Source organism: Ranitomeya variabilis, chromosome 2, assembly GCF_051348905.1.
Source record: "Ranitomeya variabilis isolate aRanVar5 chromosome 2, aRanVar5.hap1, whole genome shotgun sequence".
NCBI classification, from domain to species: Eukaryota; Metazoa; Chordata; class Amphibia; order Anura; family Dendrobatidae; genus Ranitomeya; species Ranitomeya variabilis.
Window position 1 is genome coordinate 249,896,724 of NC_135233.1, and position 25,310 is coordinate 249,922,033.

At 45.8% G+C, this 25,310-nt stretch overlaps 1 protein-coding gene across 6 annotated transcripts in view; it reads left to right on the forward strand.

Annotated features, from left to right (window-relative positions):
- The window catches only part of PNPLA7 (patatin like domain 7, lysophospholipase), a 213,438-nt gene that overhangs the window by 119,926 nt on the left and 68,202 nt on the right, over positions 1 to 25,310 (forward strand). For all 6 annotated transcript variants that reach the window (XR_013221223.1, XM_077284546.1, XM_077284547.1 and 3 more), the window contains 2 exons: positions 14,697 to 14,774; positions 19,220 to 19,425. Coding sequence is in view for 5 of the 6 variants with exons in the window: in XM_077284546.1 (XP_077140661.1) it covers positions 14,697 to 14,774; positions 19,220 to 19,425 (284 nt within the window). In the remaining variant the exon portion in view is untranslated. The remainder of the gene's footprint in view (positions 1 to 14,696; positions 14,775 to 19,219; positions 19,426 to 25,310) is intronic.

A 25,310-nucleotide genomic window follows, 5' to 3' on the forward strand; every position in this document is an offset into this window, starting at 1 on the left:
CTACTAGGTAGTAACCATTCAGGGTGCCCGAACTTTTGCATCGGACCATTTTCCTTTTTGTAGTTTTTAAAATGGAAAAAATTACAAAATGCATGCATGCATGCATACATACATACATACAATGCCAAGACATCCTGGTCCTTCTTGGTATATATGCCCCCCATCCTGTGTTCATCCTGGTATATATGTCTTCCATCTTGGAGCCATACTGATTATACAGTGAGGAAAATAAGTATTTGATACAATACCGATTTTTGCAAGTTTTCTTTCCCACCTAAAAAGAATGGAGAGATCTGTAATTTTTATTATAGTTACACTTCAACTGTGAGAGACAGAATCTAAAAATTAAAATGCAAATTAATATGATACAACAGGAAAACAGAACTTAATATTTGGTCCAGAAAACTTTGTTTGCAATTACAGAGGTCAAACGTTTCCTGTAGTTCTGGACTAAGTTTACACACACTGCAACAAGGATTTTGGCCCACTCCTCCATACAAGTCTTCTCCATATCTTTCAGGTTTCGGGGCTGTCACTGGGCAACTTTGAGTATCCGCTCCGTCCAAAGATTTCCATTAGGTTCAGGTCTGGAGACTGGCTAGGCCACTCCAGGACTTTGAAATGCTTCTTACAGAGCCACCCCTTAGTTGCCCTGGCTGTGTGTTTCAGGTCATTGTCATGCTAGAAAACCCAGCTAAGACCCATCTTCAATGCTCATACTGAAGGAAGGAGGATGTTGGCCAAAATATTGCAATATATGACCTCATCCATCCTCCTTTCAATACGGTCCAGTCGTCCTATCCTCTTTGTAGAAAGGCATCCCCCAGGTATAATGTTTCCCCCACCATGCTGCACGGTTGGGACGGTGTTCTTTGGGTTGTACTCCTCCCTCTTCTTCCTCCAAACACGGCGAGTGGAGTTTATACCAAAAAGTTCTATAATGGTCTGATCTGACCATATGACCTTTTCCCATGCTTCCTCTGGATTATCCATATAGTCTTTGTCAAACTTCAACCCGGCCTGGACATGTACTGGCGTGAGCAGGAGGACCTTGCGTGTCCTGCAGGACTTAAATCCATGACGATGTAGTGTATTTTTAACAGTAAAGTTTGAGAATGTGGTCCATGCTCTCTTCAGGTCATTGACCAGGTCCTCCTGTGTAGTTCTGGACTGATCCCTGACCTTTCTCCGAATCATCCTTACCCCATGAGGTGAGACCTTGTATGGAGCCCCAGACCGAGGAAGATTGACAGTCATCTTGTGTTTCTTTCATTTTCTAATAATTGTGGCAGCAATTGTTGGCTTCTCAACAAGCTGCTTGCCTGTTGTCCTGTAGCCCATCCCAGCCTTGTGCAGGTCTACAATTTTGCCTATGGTGTCCTTAGACAGCTCTTTGGTCATGGCCATGGTGGAGATGTCGGAGTGTGAATAAGTGTGTGGACAGGAGTCTTTATTTAATGCAAGTAACAAATTCAAACCAGTGCAATTAATACAGGTAATGAGTGCAGAGTAGGAGGGCTTCTTAAAGAATGACAGGTCTGTGAGAGACAGAATTCTTGCTGGTTGGTAGGTGATCAAATACTGATTTCATGCAATAAAATGCAATTTAATTATGGTATGTAATCATACATCATACAATGTGATTTTTCTGGATTTTATTTTTAGATTCAGTCTCTCACAGTTGAAGTGTACCTACGATAAAAATTACAGATCTCTCCATTCTTTGTAGGTGGGAAAACTTGCAAAAATCGGCAGTGTATCAAATACTTATTTTCCTCACTGTATATGTCCTCCATCTTGGACCCATCTTGGAAATATATGTCTCCCATCTTGATGTATATGTGGCCCATCCTGGCACTAGTGTATATGTCCCCCATTCTCACCTTCCCCCGCTTCCACGATTCTCATTGTCCTCTCATGTAGCTGGTGCAGAAGCCGGAAGCTGACTTCAGTGTGCAAGCTACTGGCCATGTTCCACCAGTGACTTGCAAGCTGACGTCAGCTACCGGCCTCTTATTTGGCATACTACTTATATTGCAATGTATGGACGCACATAAAGCTGAAAAATGCCTTGGCGTTGGTCGTCCCCCCTCCTGCACAGGCCCGGTCGCACCCTCTATGACCGCGATTGTTACACAATTGTTTGAAATGCCAGTAGCAGGAGTGTCTCCAAAACACAGAACAAGTGTCCATCTTTCAATGATAGTTTTTAATCTGTATGTTACAGTACCGGCTTTGGCATTGAAACCCTGATGGAAAATCACTGACGTCTGAATGATCCCTTATGATGCATTTGCATTGCACCATTACCGTGATCGGTTCCTAGGAACGATCTTTTCACAATAATTGTGCAGCCTGAACAGGCTGTCGATCAACCAATGAACAATAAACGCCCATTCATTGGGGGAAATTTATATTCTGGTTTCCATGAAAGATCATTGTTCTTAAACAGCTTGTTGTCTTGTGTAAACGCGACCTCCGCTGCTGAGAACAATGGCCGCCCATGTGCCCTGAATGATGTATTATGTTTTTATTACAGATCGATCGTGCAGTGCTCCTCGTTTACCGCAATCTGCCTGTTTAAACAGACTATTAAAGGGCTGCCATCCAGCAAACATGTTGCCGTTCAGCGGTAATTTCATGCTGTGTATTGAGCAGTGTAATTGGACCCTTAGTATAATATATATAGATAAGCTATTATATAGCCTTCCGGCTTACATAAACATATAAATAAACTTTACATGAACGTAATCGCCCCCGGAAGCACTGCTGCGCTGCGCTCTGCGCCGAGTGTGTGCTCACACCTGAGGTCAGCGCTGCAGGAAACCTGCTGGGAAAACGACATCCAAAACTGCGCATGTGCGGCTTCCTCGGGCAAGCGCCGCCGGCTCACCACAGACTGGTTGAGCTGAGGTTGTAGTCAGCTGAGCTTTCCATCTGTATGTTTTCTCTGAAACTTTATATTCCTAAAGCTGAACTGGGCGCAGACCATCTGCAATACATCGCTCTCACCCTGTGTCTTATCATAAATGATGCTGGTAATATGGTTTAACCCTTTGGGATGACTCTCACAGAGTATCGTCTTGTACAGTTGCCCTTTAATTAGTGTATAGAGCTCTGCACTTATTAAGCTAATTTGTCTTGAATTTCATCCGAGATAATTTTCACTGCCTCTTTGTGCTTGGGGATGTAACATGATGTACCTTGTAGTAATCCTGTATTACGCGTTTGGCTCTGCTATGTGAAAGTGGTGGGGGGTTTCAGCGCGGTTTTCTGTCATCCGTACTCTCATTGGCATTTCAGCTGCTATTTGGTGCTCTCGCTGCGAGCCACTGGCAACCTTATATTTCTGCGGCCCACACTGCTCATTACATGAGTCTGGGTATAGGGCTACCTGGGTGACAGACACACCAGTAGGATGGGATTGAAATGACTGTTTTTGTGCCCTGTGGAGAGCTATAATCAGCATAATGCTACACTGCAAATTATAGTTGTTCCTGCTGAAGAGGGAGATTATCAATTGCTTTCCACTGTGGTGTGTGACGAGCGCCTTCAGCTCTGCCATGATTTGGTCTCCGTGCATGAGCTGAGGGGTGACCTCTTATAGCACCCAATACAGTGCCCATAGGGGTCGGCACCCAAAGTGGCATAGAGACCTTATTGTCCCTCTCTTTTTTTTTGTTGTTCTTGTTTCTCCTACTCATTGTTCTCATATAAGCCTTTGTCTATTCCAGGCATGCACCAGTAAGCTCTGGACGAACTGTAACTCCCTTAGGGGGTATATTCACACATTGCACACACTTTTCACAGCAAACCCAGGTGCTGCAGATCCACACAACAAGGTTGTGATAAATATATACAGTACAGACCAAAAGTTTGGACACACCTTTTCATTTAAAGATCTTTCTGTATTTTCATGACTATGAAAATTGTACATTCACACTGAAGGCATCAAAACTATGAATTAACACATGTGGAATTATATACTTAACAAACAAGTGTGAAACAACTGAAATTATGTCTTATATTCTAGGTTCTTCAAAGTAGCCACCTTTTGCTTTGATGACTGCTTTGCACACTCTTGGCATTCTCTTGATGAGCTTCAAGAGGTAGTCACCGGGAATCGTTTTCACTTCACAGGTGTGCCCTATCAGGTTTACTGTAATAAGTGGGATTTCTTGCCTTATAAATGGGGATGGGACCATCAGTTGTGTTGTGCAGAAGTCTGGTGGATACACAGCTGATAGTCCTACTGAATAGACTGTTAGAATTTGTATGATGGCAAGAAAAAGGCAGCTAAGTAAAGAAAAACGAGTGGCCATCATTACTTTAAGAAATGAAGGTCAGTCAGTCCGAAAAATTGGGCAAACTTTGAAAGTGTCCCCAAGTGCAGTGGCACAAACCATCAAGCGCTACAAAGAAACTGGCTCACATGAGGACCGCCCCAGGAAAGAAAGACCAAGAGTCACCTCTGCTTCTGAGGATAAGTTTGTCGAGTCACCAGCCTCAGAATTCGCAGCTTAACAGCAGCTCAGATTAGAGACCAGGTCAATGCCACACAGAGTTCTAGCAGCAGACACATCTCTACAACAACTGTTAAGAGGAGACTTTGTGCAGCATTTTGGCTTCATGGTAAAATAGCTGCTAGGAAACCACTGCTAATGACAGGCAACAAGCAGAAGAGACTTGTTTGGGCTAAAGAACACAAGGAATGGACATTAGACCAGTGGAAATCTGTGCTTTGGTCTGATGAGTCCAAATTTGAGATCTTTGGTTCCAACCACCGTGTCTTTGTGCGACACAGAAAAGGTGAACGGATGTACTCTACATGCCTGGTTCCCACCGTGAAGAATGGAGGAGGAGGTGTGATAGTGTGGGGGTGCTTTGCTGGTGACACTGTTGGGGATTTATTCAAAATTGAAGGCATACTGAACCAGCATGGCTGCCACAGCATCTTGCAGCGGCATGCTATTCCATCAGATTTGCGTTTAGATGGACCATCATTTATTTTTCAACGGGACAATGACCCCAAACACACCTCCAGGCAGTGTAAGGGTTATTTGACCAAGAAGGAGAGTGATGGGGTGCTACGCCAGATGACCTGGCCTCCACAGTCACCAGACCTGAACCCAATCGAGATGGACCGCAGAGTGAAGGCAAAAGGGCCAACAAGTGCTAAGTCTCTCTGGGATCTCCTTCAAGATTGTTGGAAGACCATTCCCGGTGACTACCTCTTGAAGCTCATCAAGAGAATGCCAAGAGTGAGCAAAGCAGTCATCAAAGCAAAAGGTGGCTACTTTGAAGAACCTAGAATATAAGACATAATTTCAGTTGTTTCACACTTTTTTGTTAAGTATATAATTCCACATGTGTTATTTCATAGTATTGATGCCTTCAGTGTAAATGTACAATTTTCATAGTCATGAAAATACAGAAAAATCTTTAAATGAGAAGGTGTGTCCAAACTTTTGGCCTGTACTGTGTGTGTGTGTGTGTGTGTGTGTGTATATATATATATATATATATATATATATATATATATATATATATATATATATATATATATATATATATATATATATATATATATATATATATATATATATATATATATAGTTCTTACCACTTTTCACATTTTTGTCCTGTTTCTTCACAATTTGTGCATTTTGCTGCTCAAAAAAGTGGATTTAGTGCAGATTTTCATTTTGCCATTGAACTGTAGATTTTGATGTGTTCCTGAAAAAATCTTCACCTTGATGGAAACTACTTGCGGCGTGACTGTTTTTTAATTCTCATCTACTCTACTGCTACTGTAAAACCATTTTATCCAGAAATGTTGAAGCCTTCCTGGCACATGTGGACACAGCCTTATAATAGAGAGTTGCAAAGAATGAGACTAATCTGCGCCATGATGATCTCTGGTTTCGTTACAATGGATCAGACTTGCGCCTCTGTGTTGCGTTAATACAGTTTGCCGCGTTACCATGGTTCCTCCTTACGTGATACATTATATTCCTGGAAACAGGTTGTGGATGTTCTTTTGGATTTCTTTGTAAGTACGCAGCTGGAAAACGAACTTTTCCCATGAACGTAAAAGGCTCTGTCACATATTTCTCTGATTTGCCCTTTTCCTGAATGAGTCCTTTAAATGTGGCATCATGGTGCAATCTGATGTTGCTCGGGGCCCAAGAACGTTATCAGTATCCATCTTTTCCAAAGTTAATTTTGAGGAGTTTTCCAATTTGTACATTTGGTAATTTTCACTAACGACTGTATGTCCAGTATCTTCAGCTCACGTGGTCTGACCTTTCATGATCGCTGTGTAGATGATGATAGTGATGATTGATGTGCTAACCAATGCTGAAGATGATTGACACACGTGATAATTACCGTAGCTACAATTAGATGGGTTCTGTCTCTGGCTATGCCAGTTTCCCCTTTCTGACATCTCCACTGAAAACTTGTTGTGTTAGACAAGTATTCATGGGACTGCAGGACTGTTTTGTTTTTCTCTACATTTTTATGGTGCAATGTAAAGGTGTTGAGATAAAATAGAGAAAAGCTTACAGTACCCTAAAATCTCTGTAGCGTGCCAACTGCTGACAGAGTTCTCACAGGAAATAAACCGCTAGCCGAGAAGTCCAGTGTAAACATGGGCACATAGTGTCTGTACTGTCTCTAGCATCATGACCTCTATCTGTATATAAAATAGTCATTTCTCTGTGCGTAATGTTACGGGTTTTTTTTTATCTGTGTATAAAGTAGTGTAGACTCTTTATCTGCACTGATGTACATCTTTTACCTCGTATCTATTTACCACCCCAACCCTGTCCTCTTGCACAGTGCTGCATCACCTAATATATCCTTCTCTTCTGTCTACAACTCTACCTGTCCGCTCCACAGTGCTGCACCTCCGTACGTTGCATCATCTGTCTACCACCCTACCTGTCCGCTCCACAGAGCTGCACCACCTTGCATCTCCGTCCCATCTGTCTATCACCCTACCTGTCCGCTCCACAGAGCTGCACCACCTTGCATCTCCTCATCTGTCTGCCAACCTACCTGTCCGCTCCACAGAGCTGCACCGCCTTGCATCTCCGTCTCATCTGTCTATCACCCTACCTGTCCGCTCCACAGAGCTGCACCACCTTGCATCTCCGTCTCATCTGTCTATCACCCTACCTGTCCACTCCACAGAGCTGCACCACCTTGCATCTCCGTCTCATCTGTCTATCACCCTACCTGTCCGCTCCACAGAGCTGCACCACCTTGCATCTCCTCATCTGTCTGCCAACCTACCTGTCCGCTCCACAGTGTTGTACCACCTTGCATCTCCTCATCTGTCTGCCAACCTACCTGTCCACTCCACAGTACTGCACCGCCTTACACCACCTCCACATCTTATGGTTCAATGTAAAGGTGTTGAGATAAAATAGAGAAAAGCTTACAGTACCCTAAAATCTCTGTAGCGTGCCAACTGCTGACAGAGTTCTCACAGGAAATAAACCGCTAGCCGAGAAGTCCAGTGTAAACATGGGCACATAGTGTCTGTACTGTCTCTAGCATCATGACCTCTATCTGTATATAAAATAGTCATTTCTCTGTGCATAATGTTACGGGGGTTTTTTATCTGTGTATAAAGTAGTGTAGACTCTTTATCTGCACTGATGTACATCTTTTACCTCGTATCTATTTACCACCCCAACCCTGTCCTCTGCACAGTGCTGCATCACCTAATATATCCTTCTCTTCTGTCTACAACTCTACCTGTCTGCTCCACAGTGCTGCACCTCCGTATGTTGCATCATCTGTCTACCACCCTACCTGTCTGCTCCACAGTGTTGTACCACCTTGCATCTCCGTCTCATCTGTCTATCACCCTACCTGTCCGCTCCACAGAGCTGCACCACCTTGCATCTCCGTCTCATCTATCACCCTACCTGTCCGCTCCACAGAGCTGCACCACCTTGCATCTCTTCATCTGTCTGCCAACCTACCTGTCCGCTCCACAGTGTTGTACCACCTTGCATCTCCGTCTCATCTGTCTATCACCCTACCTGTCCGCTCCACAGAGCTGCACCTTGCATCTCCTCATCTGTCTGCCAACCTACCTGTCCGCTCCACAGAGCTGCACCACCTTGCATCTCCGTCTCATCTGTCTATCACCCTACCTGTCCACTCCACAGAGCTGCACCACCTTGCATCTCCGTCTCATCTGTCTATCACCCTACCTGTCCTCTCCACAGTGTTGTACCACCTTGCATCTTCTCATCTGTCTGCCAACCTACCTGTCCGCTCCACAGTGTTGTACCACCTTGCATCTCCTCCTCATCTGTCTGCCAACCTACCTGTCCGCTCCACAGTACTGCACCGCCTTACACCACCTCCACATCTATCTACAACCTATCTGTCCTCTCCACAGAGCTGCACCACCTTGCATCTCCTCATCTGTCTGCCAACCTACCTGTCCGCTCCACAGAGCTGCACCGCCTTGCATCTCCTCATCTGTCTGCCAACCTATCTGTCCTCTCCACAGAGCTGCACCACCTTGCATCTCCTCATCTGTCTGCCAACCTACCTGTCCGCTCCACAGAGCTGCACCACCTTGCATCTCCTCATCTGTCTGCCAACCTATCTGTCCTCTTCACAGAGCTGCACCACCTTGCATCTCCTCATCTGTCTGCCAACCTACCTGTCCGCTCCACAGAGCTGCACCACCTTGCATCTCCTCATCTGTCTGCCAACCTACCTGTCCGCTCCACAGAGCTGCACCACCTTGCATCTCCTCATCTGTCTGCCAACCTATCTGTCCTCTCCACAGAGCTGCACCACCTTGCATCTCCTCATCTGTCTGCCAACCTACCTGTCCTCTCCACAGAGCTGCACCACCTTGCATCTCCTCATCTGTCTGCCAACCTACCTGTCCGCTCCACAGAGCTGCACCACCTTGCATCTCCTCATCTGTCTGCCAACCTATCTGTCCTCTCCACAGAGCTGCACCACCTTGCAACTCCTCATCTGTCTGCCAACCTACCTGTCCGCTCCACAGAGCTGCACCACCTTGCATCTCCGTCTCATCTGTCTATCACCCTACCTGTCCACTCCACAGAGCTGCACCACCTTGCATCTCCTCATCTGTCTGCCAACCTACCTGTCCGCTCCACAGAGCTGCACCACCTTGCATCTCCTCATCTGTCTGCCAACCTATCTGTCCTCTTCACAGAGCTGCACCACCTTGCATCTCCTCATCTGTCTGCCAACCTACCTGTCCGCTCCACAGAGCTGCACCACCTTGCATCTCCTCATCTGTCTGCCAACCTACCTGTCCGCTCCACAGAGCTGCACCACCTTGCATCTCCTCATCTGTCTGCCAACCTACCTGTCCGCTCCACAGAGCTGCACCACCTTGCATCTCCTCATCTGTCTGACAACCTATCTGTCCTCTCCACAGAGCTGCACCACCTTGCATCTCCTCATCTGTCTGCCAACCTAACTGTCCTCTCCACAGAGCTGCACCACCTTGCATCTCCTCATCTGTCTGCCAACCTACCTGTCCGCTCCACAGAGCTGCACCACCTTGCATCTCCTCATCTGTCTGCCAACCTATCTGTCCTCTCCACAGAGCTGCACCACCTTGCATCTCCTCATCTGTCTGCCAACCTACCTGTCCGCTCCACAGAGCTGCACCACCTTGCATCTCCTCATCTGTCTGCCAACCTACCTGTCCGCTCCACAGAGCTGCACCACCTTGCATCTCCTCATCTGTCTGCCAACCTATCTGTCCTCTCCACAGAGCTGCACCACCTTGCAACTCCTCATCTGTCTGCCAACCTACCTGTCCGCTCCACAGAGCTGCACCACCTTGCAGCTCCGTCTCATCTGTCTATCACCCTACCTGTCCACTCCACAGAGCTGCACCACCTTGCATCTCCTCATCTGTCTGCCAACCTACCTGTCCTCTCCACAGTGTTGTACCACCTTGCATCTTCTCATCTGTCTGCCAACCTACCTGTCCGCTCCACAGTGTTGTACCACCTTGCATCTCCTCCTCATCTGTCTGCCAACCTACCTGTCCGCTCCACAGTACTGCACCGCCTTACACCACCTCCACATCTATCTACAACCTACCTGTCCGCTCCACAGTGCTGCACCACCTTGCATCTCCTCATGTCTGCCAACCTACCTGTCCGCTCCACATTGTTGTACCACCTTGCATCTTCTCATCTGTCTGCCAACCTACCTGTCCGCTCCAGTGTTGTACCACCTTATCTCCTCATCTGTCTGCCAACCTACCTGTCCGCTCCACAGTGTTGTACCACCTTGCATCTCCTCCTCATCTGTCTGCCAACCTACCTGTCCGCTCCACAGTACTGCACCGCCTTACACCACCTCCACATCTATCTACAACCTACCTGTCCGCTCCACAGTGCTGCACCACCTTGCATCTCCTCATCTGTCTGCCAACCTACCTGTCCGCTCCACAGTGTTGTACCACCTTGCATCTCCTCCTCATCTGTCTGCCAACCTACTTGTCCGCTCCACAGTACTGCACCGCCTTACACCACCTCCACATCTATCTACAACCTACCTGTCCGCTCCACAGTGCTGCACCACCTTGCATCTCCTCATCTGTCTGCCAACCTACCTGTCCGCTCCACAGTGTTGTACCACCTTGCATCTCCTCATCTGTCTGCCAACCTACCTGTCCGCTCCAGTGTTGTACCACCTTGCATCTCCTCCTCATCTGTCTGCCAACCTACCTGTCCGCTCCACAGAGCTGCACCACCTTGCATCTCCTCATCTGTCTGCCAACCTACCTGTCCGCTCCACAGAGCTGCACCACCTTGCATCTCCTCATCTGTCTGCCAACCTATCTGTCCTCTCCACAGAGCTGCACCACCTTGCAACTCCTCATCTGTCTGCCAACCTACCTGTCCGCTCCACAGAGCTGCACCACCTTGCATCTCCGTCTCATCTGTCTATCACCCTACCTGTCCACTCCACAGAGCTGCACCACCTTGCATCTCCTCATCTGTCTGCCAACCTACCTGTCCGCTCCACAGAGCTGCACCACCTTGCATCTCCTCATCTGTCTGCCAACCTACCTGTCCGCTCCACAGAGCTGCACCACCTTGCATCTCCTCATCTGTCTGCCAACCTACCTGTCCGCTCCACAGAGCTGCACCACCTTGCATCTCCTCATCTGTCTGCCAACCTACCTGTCCGCTCCACAGAGCTGCACCACCTTGCATCTCCTCATCTGTCTGCCAACCTATCTGTCCTCTCCACAGAGCTGCACCACCTTGCATCTCCGTCTCATCTGTCTATCACCCTACCTGTCCACTCCACAGAGCTGCACCACCTTGCATCTCCTCATCTGTCTGCCAACCTACCTGTCCGCTCCACAGAGCTGCACCACCTTGCATCTCCTCATCTGTCTGCCAACCTATCTGTCCTCTTCACAGAGCTGCACCACCTTGCATCTCCTCATCTGTCTGCCAGCCTACCTGTCCGCTCCACAGAGCTGCACCACCTTGCATCTCCTCATCTGTCTGCCAACCTACCTGTCCGCTCCACAGAGCTGCACCACCTTGCATCTCCTCATCTGTCTGCCAACCTACCTGTCCGCTCCACAGTACTGCACCGCCTTACACCACCTCCACATCTATCTACAACCTACCTGTCCGCTCCACAGTGCTGCACCACCTTGCATCTCCTCATGTCTGCCAACCTACCTGTCCGCTCCACATTGTTGTACCACCTTGCATCTTCTCATCTGTCTGCCAACCTACCTGTCCGCTCCACAGTGTTGTACCACCTTGCATCTCCTCCTCATCTGTCTGCCAACCTACCTGTCCGCTCCACAGTACTGCACCGCCTTACACCACCTCCACATCTATCTACAACCTACCTGTCCGCTCCACAGTGCTGCACCACCTTGCATCTCCTCATGTCTGCCAACCTACCTGTCCGCTCCACATTGTTGTACCACCTTGCATCTTCTCATCTGTCTGCCAACCTACCTGTCCGCTCCAGTGTTGTACCACCTTATCTCCTCATCTGTCTGCCAACCTACCTGTCCGCTCCACAGTGTTGTACCACCTTGCATCTCCTCCTCATCTGTCTGCCAACCTACCTGTCCGCTCCACAGTACTGCACCGCCTTACACCACCTCCACATCTATCTACAACCTACCTGTCCGCTCCACAGTGCTGCACCACCTTGCATCTCCTCATCTGTCTGCCAACCTACCTGTCCGCTCCACAGTGTTGTACCACCTTGCATCTCCTCATCTGTCTGCCAACCTACCTGTCCGCTCCAGTGTTGTACCACCTTGCATCTCATCTGTCTGCCAACCTACCTGTCCGCTCCACAGTGTTGTACCACCTTGCATCTCCTCCTCATCTGTCTGCCAACCTACTTGTCCGCTCCACAGTACTGCACCGCCTTACACCACCTCCACATCTATCTACAACCTACCTGTCCGCTCCACAGTGCTGCACCACCTTGCATCTCCTCATCTGTCTGCCAACCTACCTGTCCGCTCCACAGTGTTGTACCACCTTGCATCTCCTCATCTGTCTGCCAACCTACCTGTCCGCTCCACAGTGTTGTACCACCTTGCATCTCCTCATCTGTCTGCCAACCTACCTGTCCGCTCCAGTGTTGTACCACCTTGCATCTCCTCCTCGTCTGTCTGCCAACCTACCTGTCCGCTCCACAGTACTGCACCGCCTTACACCACCTCCACATCTATCTACAACCTACCTGTCCGCTCCACAGTGCTGCACCGCCTTACACCACCTCCACATCTATCTACAACCTACCTGTCCGCTCCACAGTGCTGCACCGCCTTACACCACCTCCACATCTATCTACAACCTACCTGTCCGCTCCACAGTGCTGCACCGCCTTACACCACCTCCACATCTATCTACAACCTAACTGTTCTCTCCACAGTGCTGCACCGCCTTACATCTTCCGATCTGTCTACTACCCTACCTGTATACTCCACAGTGCTGCACCTTGCTGCATAGCTTGCTTTCTGCTGACACAATACAAATGAGACGTTTTCTCCCCTTCCATTTTTAAACCCTTGGCCTTTTCATCCTCGGTAACCTGGGGGTTAACCTCTTCTGACAGCAGTGAAGTAACGACTACCGCTCCTTTCCCGAATTCCTCCTTCATTATCACGCTTATGATATAAATCATGTAACAGATCCCCAATCTAAACTGAAATTGCCTCAAATAATTACAGCTCCTCGCTGGATAATTGCATTAAAACAACACAAGCCTTCAGCGATATCCCGCGGCGGCCTCCCACATGTACATCGCTGGGACGTTTTCCATGTCGTCGCCAGTCAGCAGTGCTTATTATCGCCTAAATATACCCGCAATCTGAACCCCAATGTGCACCCTTTGTTCTGCCCCATCCTAATTTTCTTGTCTGGTGTATTTTACATGTTTCAGATACTCTGCCCATGTTGTGCTGGGTAAAGCCGACTGCAATCAGAAGAAAAATAGATCTATAGTTCTTAGTGCTGCAGCCTCAAATCAGGACGGGTGGATGGAAAGAAACTTTGTTCTTGTTGAGCTTAATGGGGCACGTATATCAGAACCGCCAGACGTCTGATCTAACATATATGACTTGATCAAATTAGGTTAAGAGGGTTGCTCACCACTTTTTATGTTAAAAAAAACATCTGCATAGTCTAAAAATTAAAAATCCAGTTTATGTATCCACCGAGCCCCCACCACTGCTCTCTTACTGCTTCCCAGGTCTCCCCGCTGATGTTTGAGCTTTCGTCTTCCAACACCGACAGACGTGATCTCTTCAGCCAATCAGTGACCTCACTGTGCTCAATGAGTCATTGCATCGATTGGCTGCAGTGGTCACATGTCCATAATAAAATTGGCAGGCTGATCTGTTCTGGTCACATGGACATTAAAGCAGTGCCACGGTCACATGCCATAACCTGCTGGAAGAGGAAGATCGCCAGGTACCTGGGCTGCTGTGCAAGACCATACACTTTTACACTTTTTTTTTTTTTTTTTAAGACCTCAAAAGTGGTGGACAACCCCTTTTTAAAGATTGAATATGATTTCAACATGCCCATATTTTTGTTCTCAAGGGAAATAAGCCACTACCAGAGATGCTGCTCTCTCGTTTAAGAACACATGCATGCTCAGCCGTCCCTCCTTACACAAGCAAAGGCTAATCTGTAGCCTGTTCTCTTGGTATATTTCTGTCTGCAATACTGTTTTTTTTGTTCATCATTTATATCCTGAAAAAGGAGTTAGGCCAGGCTCAGATGTGGGTCCTCATTTCATGAGAGTGATTTTATACACATGTACAGCCATACTGCTACAGTGCAGGCAAAAAAAAACATTACAAGTTCAAAGAAACCTCAAGATCTGATCTTAACATTCAACCAATCAGAGTGCAGCTTTCACTTTACTAGATCAGTGTCAGAAGTGAAAGCTGAACTTTGATTGGGTGCTATGGACAACTAAGCCAGTTTTGTTATTACATAGTTTTTGATTATCTCCCCCATTGTGTGCACTTCTAAGGGGTGAAATCACGACGTGGATTTTACATGTAAATTTTTTTTTTTTTTTTTTTTTTTTTGCAGCATAATTGTATTTTTTTCCTCTTTTCTTAATTGTTCCCCTCTCCTCTCTCTTCTTCTCTTTAGGACCCATCACTGTTAGATGGTCGAGTGACCCTCCACCAAGTCAAGGGTGGCACAGTGCTGTCCCGACAAGGGGACCAGGTGAGTCGGGGCTCCCTGCTCATCATTTATCCCAAGTCTTATAACGAGCGCAGGGTTCTTCCTCTGTTCCTGGTATTGCACATTGCTGATAAACTTACATAACGAATGTTCATGTCCCATTATCGCTTTGTTATTGGGTGATGACCATGGAGGAGCTGACGGGACCTAAGCTCTGAATTGGCTATTGACTGTTTTTGTTTTTTTAATTTATTCTGCTTTCAATCACTTACCTGCGGTAACAGCTGTAAATGTAATACATGTAAATAAGCATTATTTACCTGTTTGTTCTCCTGCTGCTCCGGTGCTCCGCAACTGCTCAACAGCGATGTCACGTCATTCACTGGACTGCTGCAGCCAATCACTGGCCAGCATCACATGAGTACTGAGAGCAATGATTGGCTGCAGGGGGGCACATGAGCAGCGGACGTGATGTCATCCCAGCAGGCACACAGCAATGATGGTGGATTGAACAAGTCCAGCAATATTTATTTTATTATTATAGGACATTTGCAGCTGTTGTCCCTTCAGCGAGAATAAATATTTAGTAAAATTCTTTTAGAAAAATGTCTTTCTGGTTCTATAACGGTAGTAATCTGTCTGCCCGGACTTCCTGTGGAGCCGCTTTTGAGCCCAGAGGTGGACTTTTGACTACTTCAGACTCCAATAGATGATGCAGCTAAACTGATACACTGATCATAGCTGTACATAAAGGGGTTGTCCGATACTAAAAAATGTTGTCGGAAACAAAAAAACAAGGAGAAAGCCGGCACCATTCAACCTGTGTGTGTGTGAACTTGAACTTTAACCAAACTTTGGTCTAAGCAATCTAGCCTGCAGGTACCGGGTGCTCACAAAATAAGATACAAACATGCATATAGGAAGAAAGAGTAGTGGCACTCTAAAATCCAAGGTCTAATTCAGAAATCATGTGCTCAAACCTGGCTGCAGAGAGGGAAGGAGCACATGTGCGGGACCATGATCGTTTCCTGCGTTTCCACAGGATTGTGTTTCTATACAAAGACATTGTATTTTAAAGGACCAGTGAGTGCCACTACTTTTTCTTCCTATGTACATAAAAAATGTTATCCCCAATACTCCATCCTGGCAGGATAAGCGTTTAGCGAGTACCCTTCTTTCCAGATTGCTCCTGGTCAGATAACCCCATACTCTTAGATGTGCCCCACTTCTGATGACATCATCGCGGACATCACGTTTAGGGGCCGATGTGTACTGAGCATGCACTGAAGACTATTCTAAAACATTGGTGCATGCTCAGTACAACTACAGCGGAGTTCTGCCCCTAAATGTGATGTAAGCGATGATGTCATCAGTTCCTGATAAATTGGGGAAAAGTATGGGATATTAGGGGAATACATATATATTTTTTAACAGACAAACCCCTTAGGCCATGTGCACACGTTCAGTATTTTTCGCGGGTTTTTTTCGCGTTTTTTCGCTATAAAAACGCGAAAAAAAACGCTTACATATGCCTCCCATAATTTTCAGTGTATTCCGCATTTTTTGTGCAAATGTAGCCTTTTTTTCCGCGAAAAAATCGCATCACGGAAAAAAAAGCAACATGTTCATTAAAATGCGGAATTGCAGGGAATTCCGCACACCTAGGAGTGCATTGATCTGCTTACTTCCCGCACGGGGCTGTGCCCACCATGCGGGAAGTAAGCAGATTATGTGCGGTTGGTACCCAGGGTGGAGGTGAGGAGACTCTCCTCCACGGACTGGGCACCATATAATTGGTCAAAAAATAAGAATTAAAATAAAAAATAGTCCTATACTCACCTTCGATGTCTTCCCGCCTCTCCGCTGCATGCTGCCACTTCGGTTTCTATAGCTGGTGTGCGGTGAAGGACCTGCGATGACGTCACGGTCTTGTGATTGGTCGAGACCGGTCATGTGACCGCTCACGTGACCGCGACATCATGGAAGGTCCTGAACCACACCGGCATCTATAGGAACGGACGCCTGCAGGTGAGTATAACCATTTTTTTTATTTTTTTTTATTATTTTTAAACATTCTATCTTTTACTATAGATGCTGCATAGGCTGCATCTATAGTAAAAAGATGGTCACACTTGTTAAACGCTATGTTTGACAAGTGTGACCAACCTGTCAGTCAGTTTTAGTCTAATTACGCTTGCAGAATGCTAAAAAAACGCAAAAAAAAGTGTGGATTTCATGCAGAAAATTTCCGGTTTTCTTCAGGAAATTTCTGCAAGAAATCCGGACGTGTGCGCATACCCTTAATGCTGCCAGCAATCAAGAAGATAAGTTATCTAAGCTTTATCCATCTTATGACCAAAGCAGGGCGTGCAGGAGGAAAAGATCATTGATATGCGGCTTAGGATTTCTTTTTATTTTTCCTATGTTTTATACGTCTGATTCAAACACCGCACACAAACCTCCCGCATCCAAACTGCTAATTATAGTCCATATCCACATCTCGCCTCTGAGTCTGTGGTGGCGACAGGAGAGCCCGGAGCCAGGTGACTGCTCTTTACAGTGAAAGGCACAACAATGAGCCGTGAGACTCCATGTTTGATTCAGGCCTTTTCTTTCACAAAGATCTAACGTATTTCTTTTTAATTAGGCTTTTACATTAGAAGCTTCACTGCAGGTTCCCGCAAACCTAGATTCCAAAATCATTTTGTGATTTAGATCAATGGTACATGGGGGGGAAAAAAAGGACTGATATACAGCAGCTGTACTTACACAACTAGCCACGACATATTGTATCTCACTTCTTTATTGTGTCTTCAACAAGTATACTATGCCAGCTCACTAATGAGTGCAGCTCTGGAGTACAATACACGATGTAACTCAGGATCAGTAATGTATGTACACAGTGACTGCACCAGCAGAATAGTGAGTGCAGCTCTGGGGTATAATACAGGATGTAACTCGGGATCAGTACAGGATCAGTAATGTACGGTATGTACACAGTGACTGCACCAGCAGAATAGTGAGTGCAGTTCTGGGGTATAATACAGGAGGTAACTCAGGATCAGTACAGGATCAGTAATGTAATATATGTACACAGTGACTGCAGCAGCAGAATAGTGAGTGCAGCTCTGTAGTGTAATATAGGATGTAACTCAGGATCAGTACAGGATCAGTAATGTAATATATGTGCACAGTGACTGCACCAGCAGAATAGTGAGTGCAGCTCTGGAGTATAATACAGGATGTAACTCAGGATCAGTACAGCATAAGTAATGTAATGTATGTACACAGTGACTGCACCAGCAGAATAGTGAGCGCAGCTCTGGGGTATATTACAGGATGTAACTCAGGATCAGTAATGTAATGTATGTACACAGTGACTGCACCAGCAGAATAGTGAGTGCAGCTCTGGGGTATAATACAGGATGTAACTCGGGATCAGTACAGGATCAGTAATGTACGGTATGTACACAGTGACTGCACCAGCAGAATAGTGAGTGCAGCTCTGGGGTATAATACAGGAGGTAACTCAGGATCAGTACAGGATCAGTAATGTAATATATGTACACAGTGACTGCAGCAGCAGAATAGTGAGTGCAGCTCTGTAGTGTAATATAGGATGTAACTCAGGATCAGTACAGGATCAGTAATGTAATATATGTGCACAGTGACTGCACCAGCAGAATAGTGAGTGCAGCTCTGGAGTATAATACAGGATGTAACTCAGGATCAGTACAGCATAAGTAATGTAATGTATGTACACAGTGACTGCACCAGCAGAATAGTGAGTGCAGCTCTGGGGTATATTACAGGATGTAACTCAGGATCAGTAATGTAATGTATGTACACAGTGACTGCACCAGCAGAATAGTGAGTGCAGCTCTGGAGTATAATAGAGGAGGTAACTCAGGATCAGTAATGTAATGTATGTACACAGTGACTGCACCAGCAGAATAGTGAGTGCAGCTCTGGGGTATAATACAGGATGTAACTCAGGATCAGTAATGTAATGTATGTACACAGTGACTGCACCAGCAGAATAGTGAGTTCAGCTCTGGGGTATAATACAGGATGTAACTCAGGATCAGTACAGTATAAGTAATGTAATGTATGCACACAGTGACTGCACCAGCAGAATAGTGAGTGCAGCTCTGTAGTGTAATATAGGATGTAACTGAGGATCAGATAAATCATATAATGTGTGTGTATAGAGGATTTATCGCTGCAGGTAATAATGCATTTGTTAGGTGTTCATTTCTTCTACCTGTAAAGTTCTCTGTATAATATCGGTGGAGATGGTGAGGTTGCGTTCATTTTCCAGCACACTGTTGCTATGTGATTTATAACATTTTCTTGACATTTTCACTCCTTTGTATATTAGTTGATGTGAATTAATGTTCTTTGTCTTAACATCAGGAGTGTAGAAATAGAAGAACATCGTGTACCTTTAGAGAAGTTGCACAAAACCTCTGCTTGTTGCTCCTTAGGATGTCAATATCCGGTTTGTTATTTCTGGCCTCCTCCATGTCTACCAGAAGAAGATTGACCGCGAGGAGGAGACCTGCCTGTTCATCACCCATCCAGGGGAGCTGGTCGGGCAGCTGGCCGTCCTGACAGGAGAGCCACTCATCTTCACCATTAAAGCCAATCGTGACTGCACCTTCCTGTCAATATCCAAGTTGCATTTCTACGAGTACGTGACCTCTAGTCGTACATCCTGAAAGAAAAAAAAGATTTGCTTGTTTTTTTAATCATTAGTAATAAGTGACCTGTATGACATATCTTTGTGCTAACGGATTTATCATGGAAACCGCTGCAAGAGTAACCCTGATTTAGATCACATATTTGGTGCACATACCAGTCTAACATGTCCAGGATATGTCCTGGTTCTCTTGCTCTATAATTTATCATCCACTCTTGTTAAGTGGACAGATTCTCTTCGTCAGCATTCTGTCACTACTATAGGTGCAAGTACTTTCGCTCACTTTCCAGCATGCTTTGCACCAGGCTTGCCTTGCCTGCCTTAATCTGAAAGTCCGTATAACAGTAATGCCTGTGTGTATATATAAATAGATAGATGTATATGGTTTAACTAACAGGAGAGGAGGAGCAGAGACACAGACCCGGCCCTACTTACTGTCAAGATTGGCAGACCCTCCCACAACACTTTGCAAAGAAGCGAGACCTCTAGTGGCAGCCGCTTGAACCATCTTGTGGTGTAGAAGCATCCTGCAGTTTCTCATGTACTGTAGAACTAAAAGTTGAAAAATGCCCTGCCAGTCTTTGCTACAGGAGACCTGGATGAGCTGTCTGCAGTCTTTTCTTGTGGACATGTATATATTTCTGTATTTGCCATTTCTTCTGTTGTTGGACAAGATACTGCAGTGTGTTAGCTTACCAGGGGCCTCTACTTTTCATTTCCAGTTATCTGTGTGCCCCGGGCCCCTGGGGGCCGCCTGTTTCCGCATTTGTTTTCTGTACAAACTGATGAGCCCTAGCCTGTCAGGTCGCTGCATGTGACATAATGAGAGCAGAGCTTGTTACTTGTCTCCAGGCATAAAGCTCCTGTAATCAGGTGCAGGTACATCTCCGGTATATATAGTCTGGCCTCCTCAGGGATGGCCTAGATTTAGTTTTTTGCTTGTGAGCAGAGTTTTTAGCTGCAGATTTTTATCTCCTATTTTCTAGCCAGTGTGCAGATTCGTCCTGTTATGAACTACTAGATGGTGGCCCGATTCTAATGCATCGGGTATTCTAGAATATTTATGTAGTTTATTTATGAAGTTTTCAGAATAATGCAATTTATACACAGGATCCAGCTGGGCGCGACCAATTAGCGAAGCGTGGTTCAAATTCCGCGCCAATTCACGGCCAGACTACGCCTATCGCCGATTGTTCGCGGCCGGGCGTGACCAATTAGTGAAGCCAGGGCCGGCTCCAGGTTTTTGAGGGCCCCGGGCGAAAGTCTCAGTGGGCCCCCTCCTTAACACCACGTAGCATATAGCACAGCCCACGTAGCATATAGCACAGCCCACATAGCATATAGCACAGCCACGTAGTATATAGCACAGCCCACGCAGTGTATAACGCAGCCCACATAGTATATAGCACAGCCCACGTAGCATATAGCACAGCCCACGTAGCATATAGCACAGCCCACGTAGCATATAGCACAGCCCACATAGCATATAGCACAGCCACGTAGCATATAGCACAGCCACGTAGTATATAGCACAGCCCACGCAGTGTATAACGCAGCCCACATAGTATATAGCACAGCCCACGCAGTGTATAGCACAGCCCACGTAGTATATAGCACAGCCCACGCAGTGTATAGCACAGCCCACGCAGTGTATAGCACAGCCCACGCAGTGTATAGCACAGCCCACGCAGTGTATAGCACAGCCCACGCAGTGTATAGCACAGCCCACGCAGTGTATAGCACAGCCCACGCAGTGTGTAGCACAGCCCACGTAGTACATTGCCCAGCCATGTATATTGCACAGCTACGTAGTATATAGCACAGCCCACGTAGTATATAGCACAGCCACGTAGTATATAGCACAGCCCACGTAGTATATAGCACAGCCCACGTAGTATATAGCACAGCCACGTAGTATATAGCACAGCCCACGTAGTATTTAACACAGCCCACGTAGTATATAGCACAGCCATGTAGTATATAGCACAGAGACGTAGTATATAACACAGCCCACGTAGTATATAGCAATGTGGGCACCATATCCCTGTTAAAAAAAAGAAAAATAAAAAATAGTTATATACTCACCTTCTGGCGGCCCCCGGATCCAGGTGTTTAGCGATGCTCGTCGCGACGCTCCGGTCCCAAGAATGCATTGCGGTCTCGCGAGATGATGACGTAGCGGTCTCGCGAGACTGCTACGTCATTTTCTCACAAGAACGCAATGCATGGCCCGGAGCGTCGCGAGGAGCGGAAAAGGCGCCGGAAGGTGAGTATATAATGATTTTTTATTATTTTTAACATTAGATCTTTTTACTATTGATGCTGCATAGGCAGCATCAATAGTAAAAAGTTGGTCACACAGGGTTAATAGCCGCGTTAACCGACTGCGTTACACCGTGGCATATCACGGTGTAACGCAGCCATTAACCCTGTGTGAGCGCTGACTGGAGGGGAGTATGGAGGAAGCACTGACGGAGAGTAGGAAGGGGCAAATTCGCGGCCGGACTGTGCCCGTCACTGATTGGTCGCGGCCATCCGGCTGCAACCAATCAGCGACGCGGGATTTCCGTGACAAACAGATGGAAGTGCCCCTTAGACGATTATATATATATATATATATATATACTAGCTGTACTACCCGGCTTCGCCCGGGTTAATGACTGCTGTTAGCAAAATAGAATGTGTTAACAAAAATTTATTCTGCACACAAAAACCACAAAACAAATAGATAGAAATGTAATTATTAAAAGGCAAAAACTAAGCAAATAGAAGCATTTCACAACATATATTAGCTTTGTTATACTGAGAATGTCTTTGTTGCCTATATTAACCAATCAGAGCTCAGGTTAATTAACTGTAGCAAAATAGAAGCTGAGCTGTGATTGGTTGCTATTGGCAGCCTGATAAATCCCCAGCCAACAGGAAGCCCTCCCCCCTGGCAGTATATATTAGCTCACACATACACATAATAGACAGGTCATGTGACTGACAGCTGCCGTATTTCCTATATGGTACATTTGTTGCTCTTGTAGTTTGCTTATTAATCAGATTTTTATTTTTGAAGGACAATACCAGACTTGTGTGTGTTTTAGGGCGAGTTTTATGTGTCAAGTTGTGTGTGTTGAGTTGCGTGTGGCGACATGCATGTAGCGACTTTTGTGAGATGAGTTTTGTGTGGCGACATGCGTGTAGCAACATTTTGTGTGTTGAGTTGCATGTGACAGGTTAGTGTAGCAAGTTGTGTGCAGCAAGATTTGTGCATGGCGAGTTTTGCGCGTGGCGAGTTTTATGTGTGGTGCATTTTGAGTATGTGCAAGTTTTGTGTGAGGCAACTTTTGCATGTGGTGCAACTTTTGTACATGTGGCAATTTTTCTGTGTGTGCAAGTTTTGCATGAGGTGAGTTTTCCATGAGGTGAGTTTTGCACGTGTGGCGAGTTTTGCGTGAGCCTAGTTTTGCATATGGCGAGTTTTGAATGTAGCGAGTTTTGAGTGGTGACTTTTGTGTTTCGACTTTTATGTGGCGAGGTTGGTGTGTGTGTGTGGTGAAATGTGTGCTGAGGGTGGTATATGTGTTCAAGCACGTGGTAGTGTGTGGCGCATTTTGTGTTTGTGTTCATATCCCCGTGTGTGGTGAGTATCCCATGTCGGGGCCCCACCTTAGCAACTGTACGGTATATACTCTTTGTCGCCATCGCTCTCATTCTTTAAGTCCTCATTGTTCACATCTGGCAGCTGTCAATTTTCCTCCAACACTTTTCCCTTCACTTTTTCCCCATTATGTAGATAGGAGCAAAATTGTTTGGTGAATTGGAACGCGCGGGGTTAAAATTTCACCTCACAACATAGCCTATGACGCTCTCGGGGTCCAGACGTGTGACTGTGCAAAATTTTGTGGCTGTAGCTGCGACGGTACAGATGCCAATCCCGGACATACACACATACATACATACACACATTCAGCTTTATATATTAGATATACCTGTATGTAATCTCCTGTATATAGTATATACCTGTGTGTCATCTCACCTATATATAGTATATATCTGTGTGTCATCTCCTGTATATAGTATATACCTGTATGTCATCTCCTCCTATACATAGCATATACCTGTGTCATCTCCTCCTGTATATACTATATACCTGTAGGTAATCTGCTCCTGTATATAGTATATACCTGTGTGTCATCTCCTCCTGTATATAGTATATACCTGTATGTCATCTCCTCCTGTATGTAGTATGTACCTGTATGTCATCTCCTCCTCTATATAGTATATACCTGTGTGTCATCTCTCCTGTATATAGTATATATCTGTGTGTCATCTCCTCCTGTATATAGTATATACCTGTGTGTCATCTCCCCTGTAAATAGTATATACCTGTGTGTCATCTCCTGTATATAGTATATAGCTGTATGTCATCTCCTCCTGTATTAGCCCTCGTTCACACGTTATTTGGTCAGTATTTTTACCTCAGTATTTGTAAGCTAAAATGGCAGCCTGATAAATCCCCAGCCAACAGTAAGCCCACCCCCTGGCAGTATATATTAGCTCACACATACACATAATAGACTGGTCATGTGACTGACAGCTGCCGGATTCCTATATGGTACATTTGTTGCTCTTGTAGTTTGTCTGCTTATTAATCAGATTTTTATTTTTGAAGGATACCAGACTTGTGTGTGTTTTAGGGCGAGTTTCGTGTGTCAAGTTGTGTGTGTTGAGTTGCGTGTGGCGACATGCATGTAGGGACTTTTGTGAGATGAGTTTTGTGTGGCGACATGCGTGTAGCAACTTTTTGTGTGTCGAGTTGCATGTGACAGGTTAGTGTAGCAAGTTGTGTGCAGCAAGTTTTGCGCATGGCGAGTTTTGCGCGTGGCGAGTTTTATGTGTGGTGCCTTTTGAGTATGTGCAAGTTTTGTGTGAGGCAACTTTTGCATGTGTTGCAACTTTTGTGCATGTGGCAATTTTTCTGCGTGTGGCAATTTTTCTGCGTGTGCAAGTTTTGCGTGTGGCGAGTTTTGCACGTGTGGCGAGTTTTGCATGTGGAGAGTTTTGCGCGTGGCGAGTTTTGAGCGGCGACTTTTGTGTTTCTACTTTTATGTGGCGAGGTTGGTGTATGTGTGGTGAAATGTGCACTGAGGGTGGTATATGTGTTCGAGCACGTGGTAGTGTGTGGCGCATTTTGTGTGTGTGTTCATATCCCCGTGGTGGTGTGATTATCCCATGTTGGGGCCCCACCTTAGCAACTGTACAGTATATACTCTTTGGTGCCATCGCTGTCATTCTTTAAGTCCCCCTTGTTCACATCTGGCAGCTGTTAATTTGCCTCCAACACTTTTCCTTTCATTTTTTCCCCATTATGTAGATAGGGGCAAAATTGTTTGGTGAATTGGAAAGCGCGGGGTTAAAATTTCACCTCACAATATAGCTTTGACGCTCTCAGGGTCCAGACGTGTGACTGTGCAAAATTTTGTGCCTGTAGCTGCGACGCCTCCAACACTTTTCCTTTCACTTTTTCCCCATTATGTAGATAGGGGCAAAATTGTTTGGTGAATTGGAAAGCGCGGGGTTAAAATTTCACCTCACAACATAGCCTATGACGCTCTCGGGGTCCAGACGTGTGACTGTGCAAAATTTTGTGGCTGTAGCTGCTACGGTTCAGATGCCAATCCCGGACATACATACATACATACATACATACACACACACACACATTCAGCTTTATATATTAGATATATATATATATATATATATATATATATATATATATATATATATATATATATATATATACTAGATGGTGACCCGATTCTAACGCATCGGGTATTCTAGAATATGTATGTCCGCGTAGTATATTGCCCCGCCACGTAGTATAT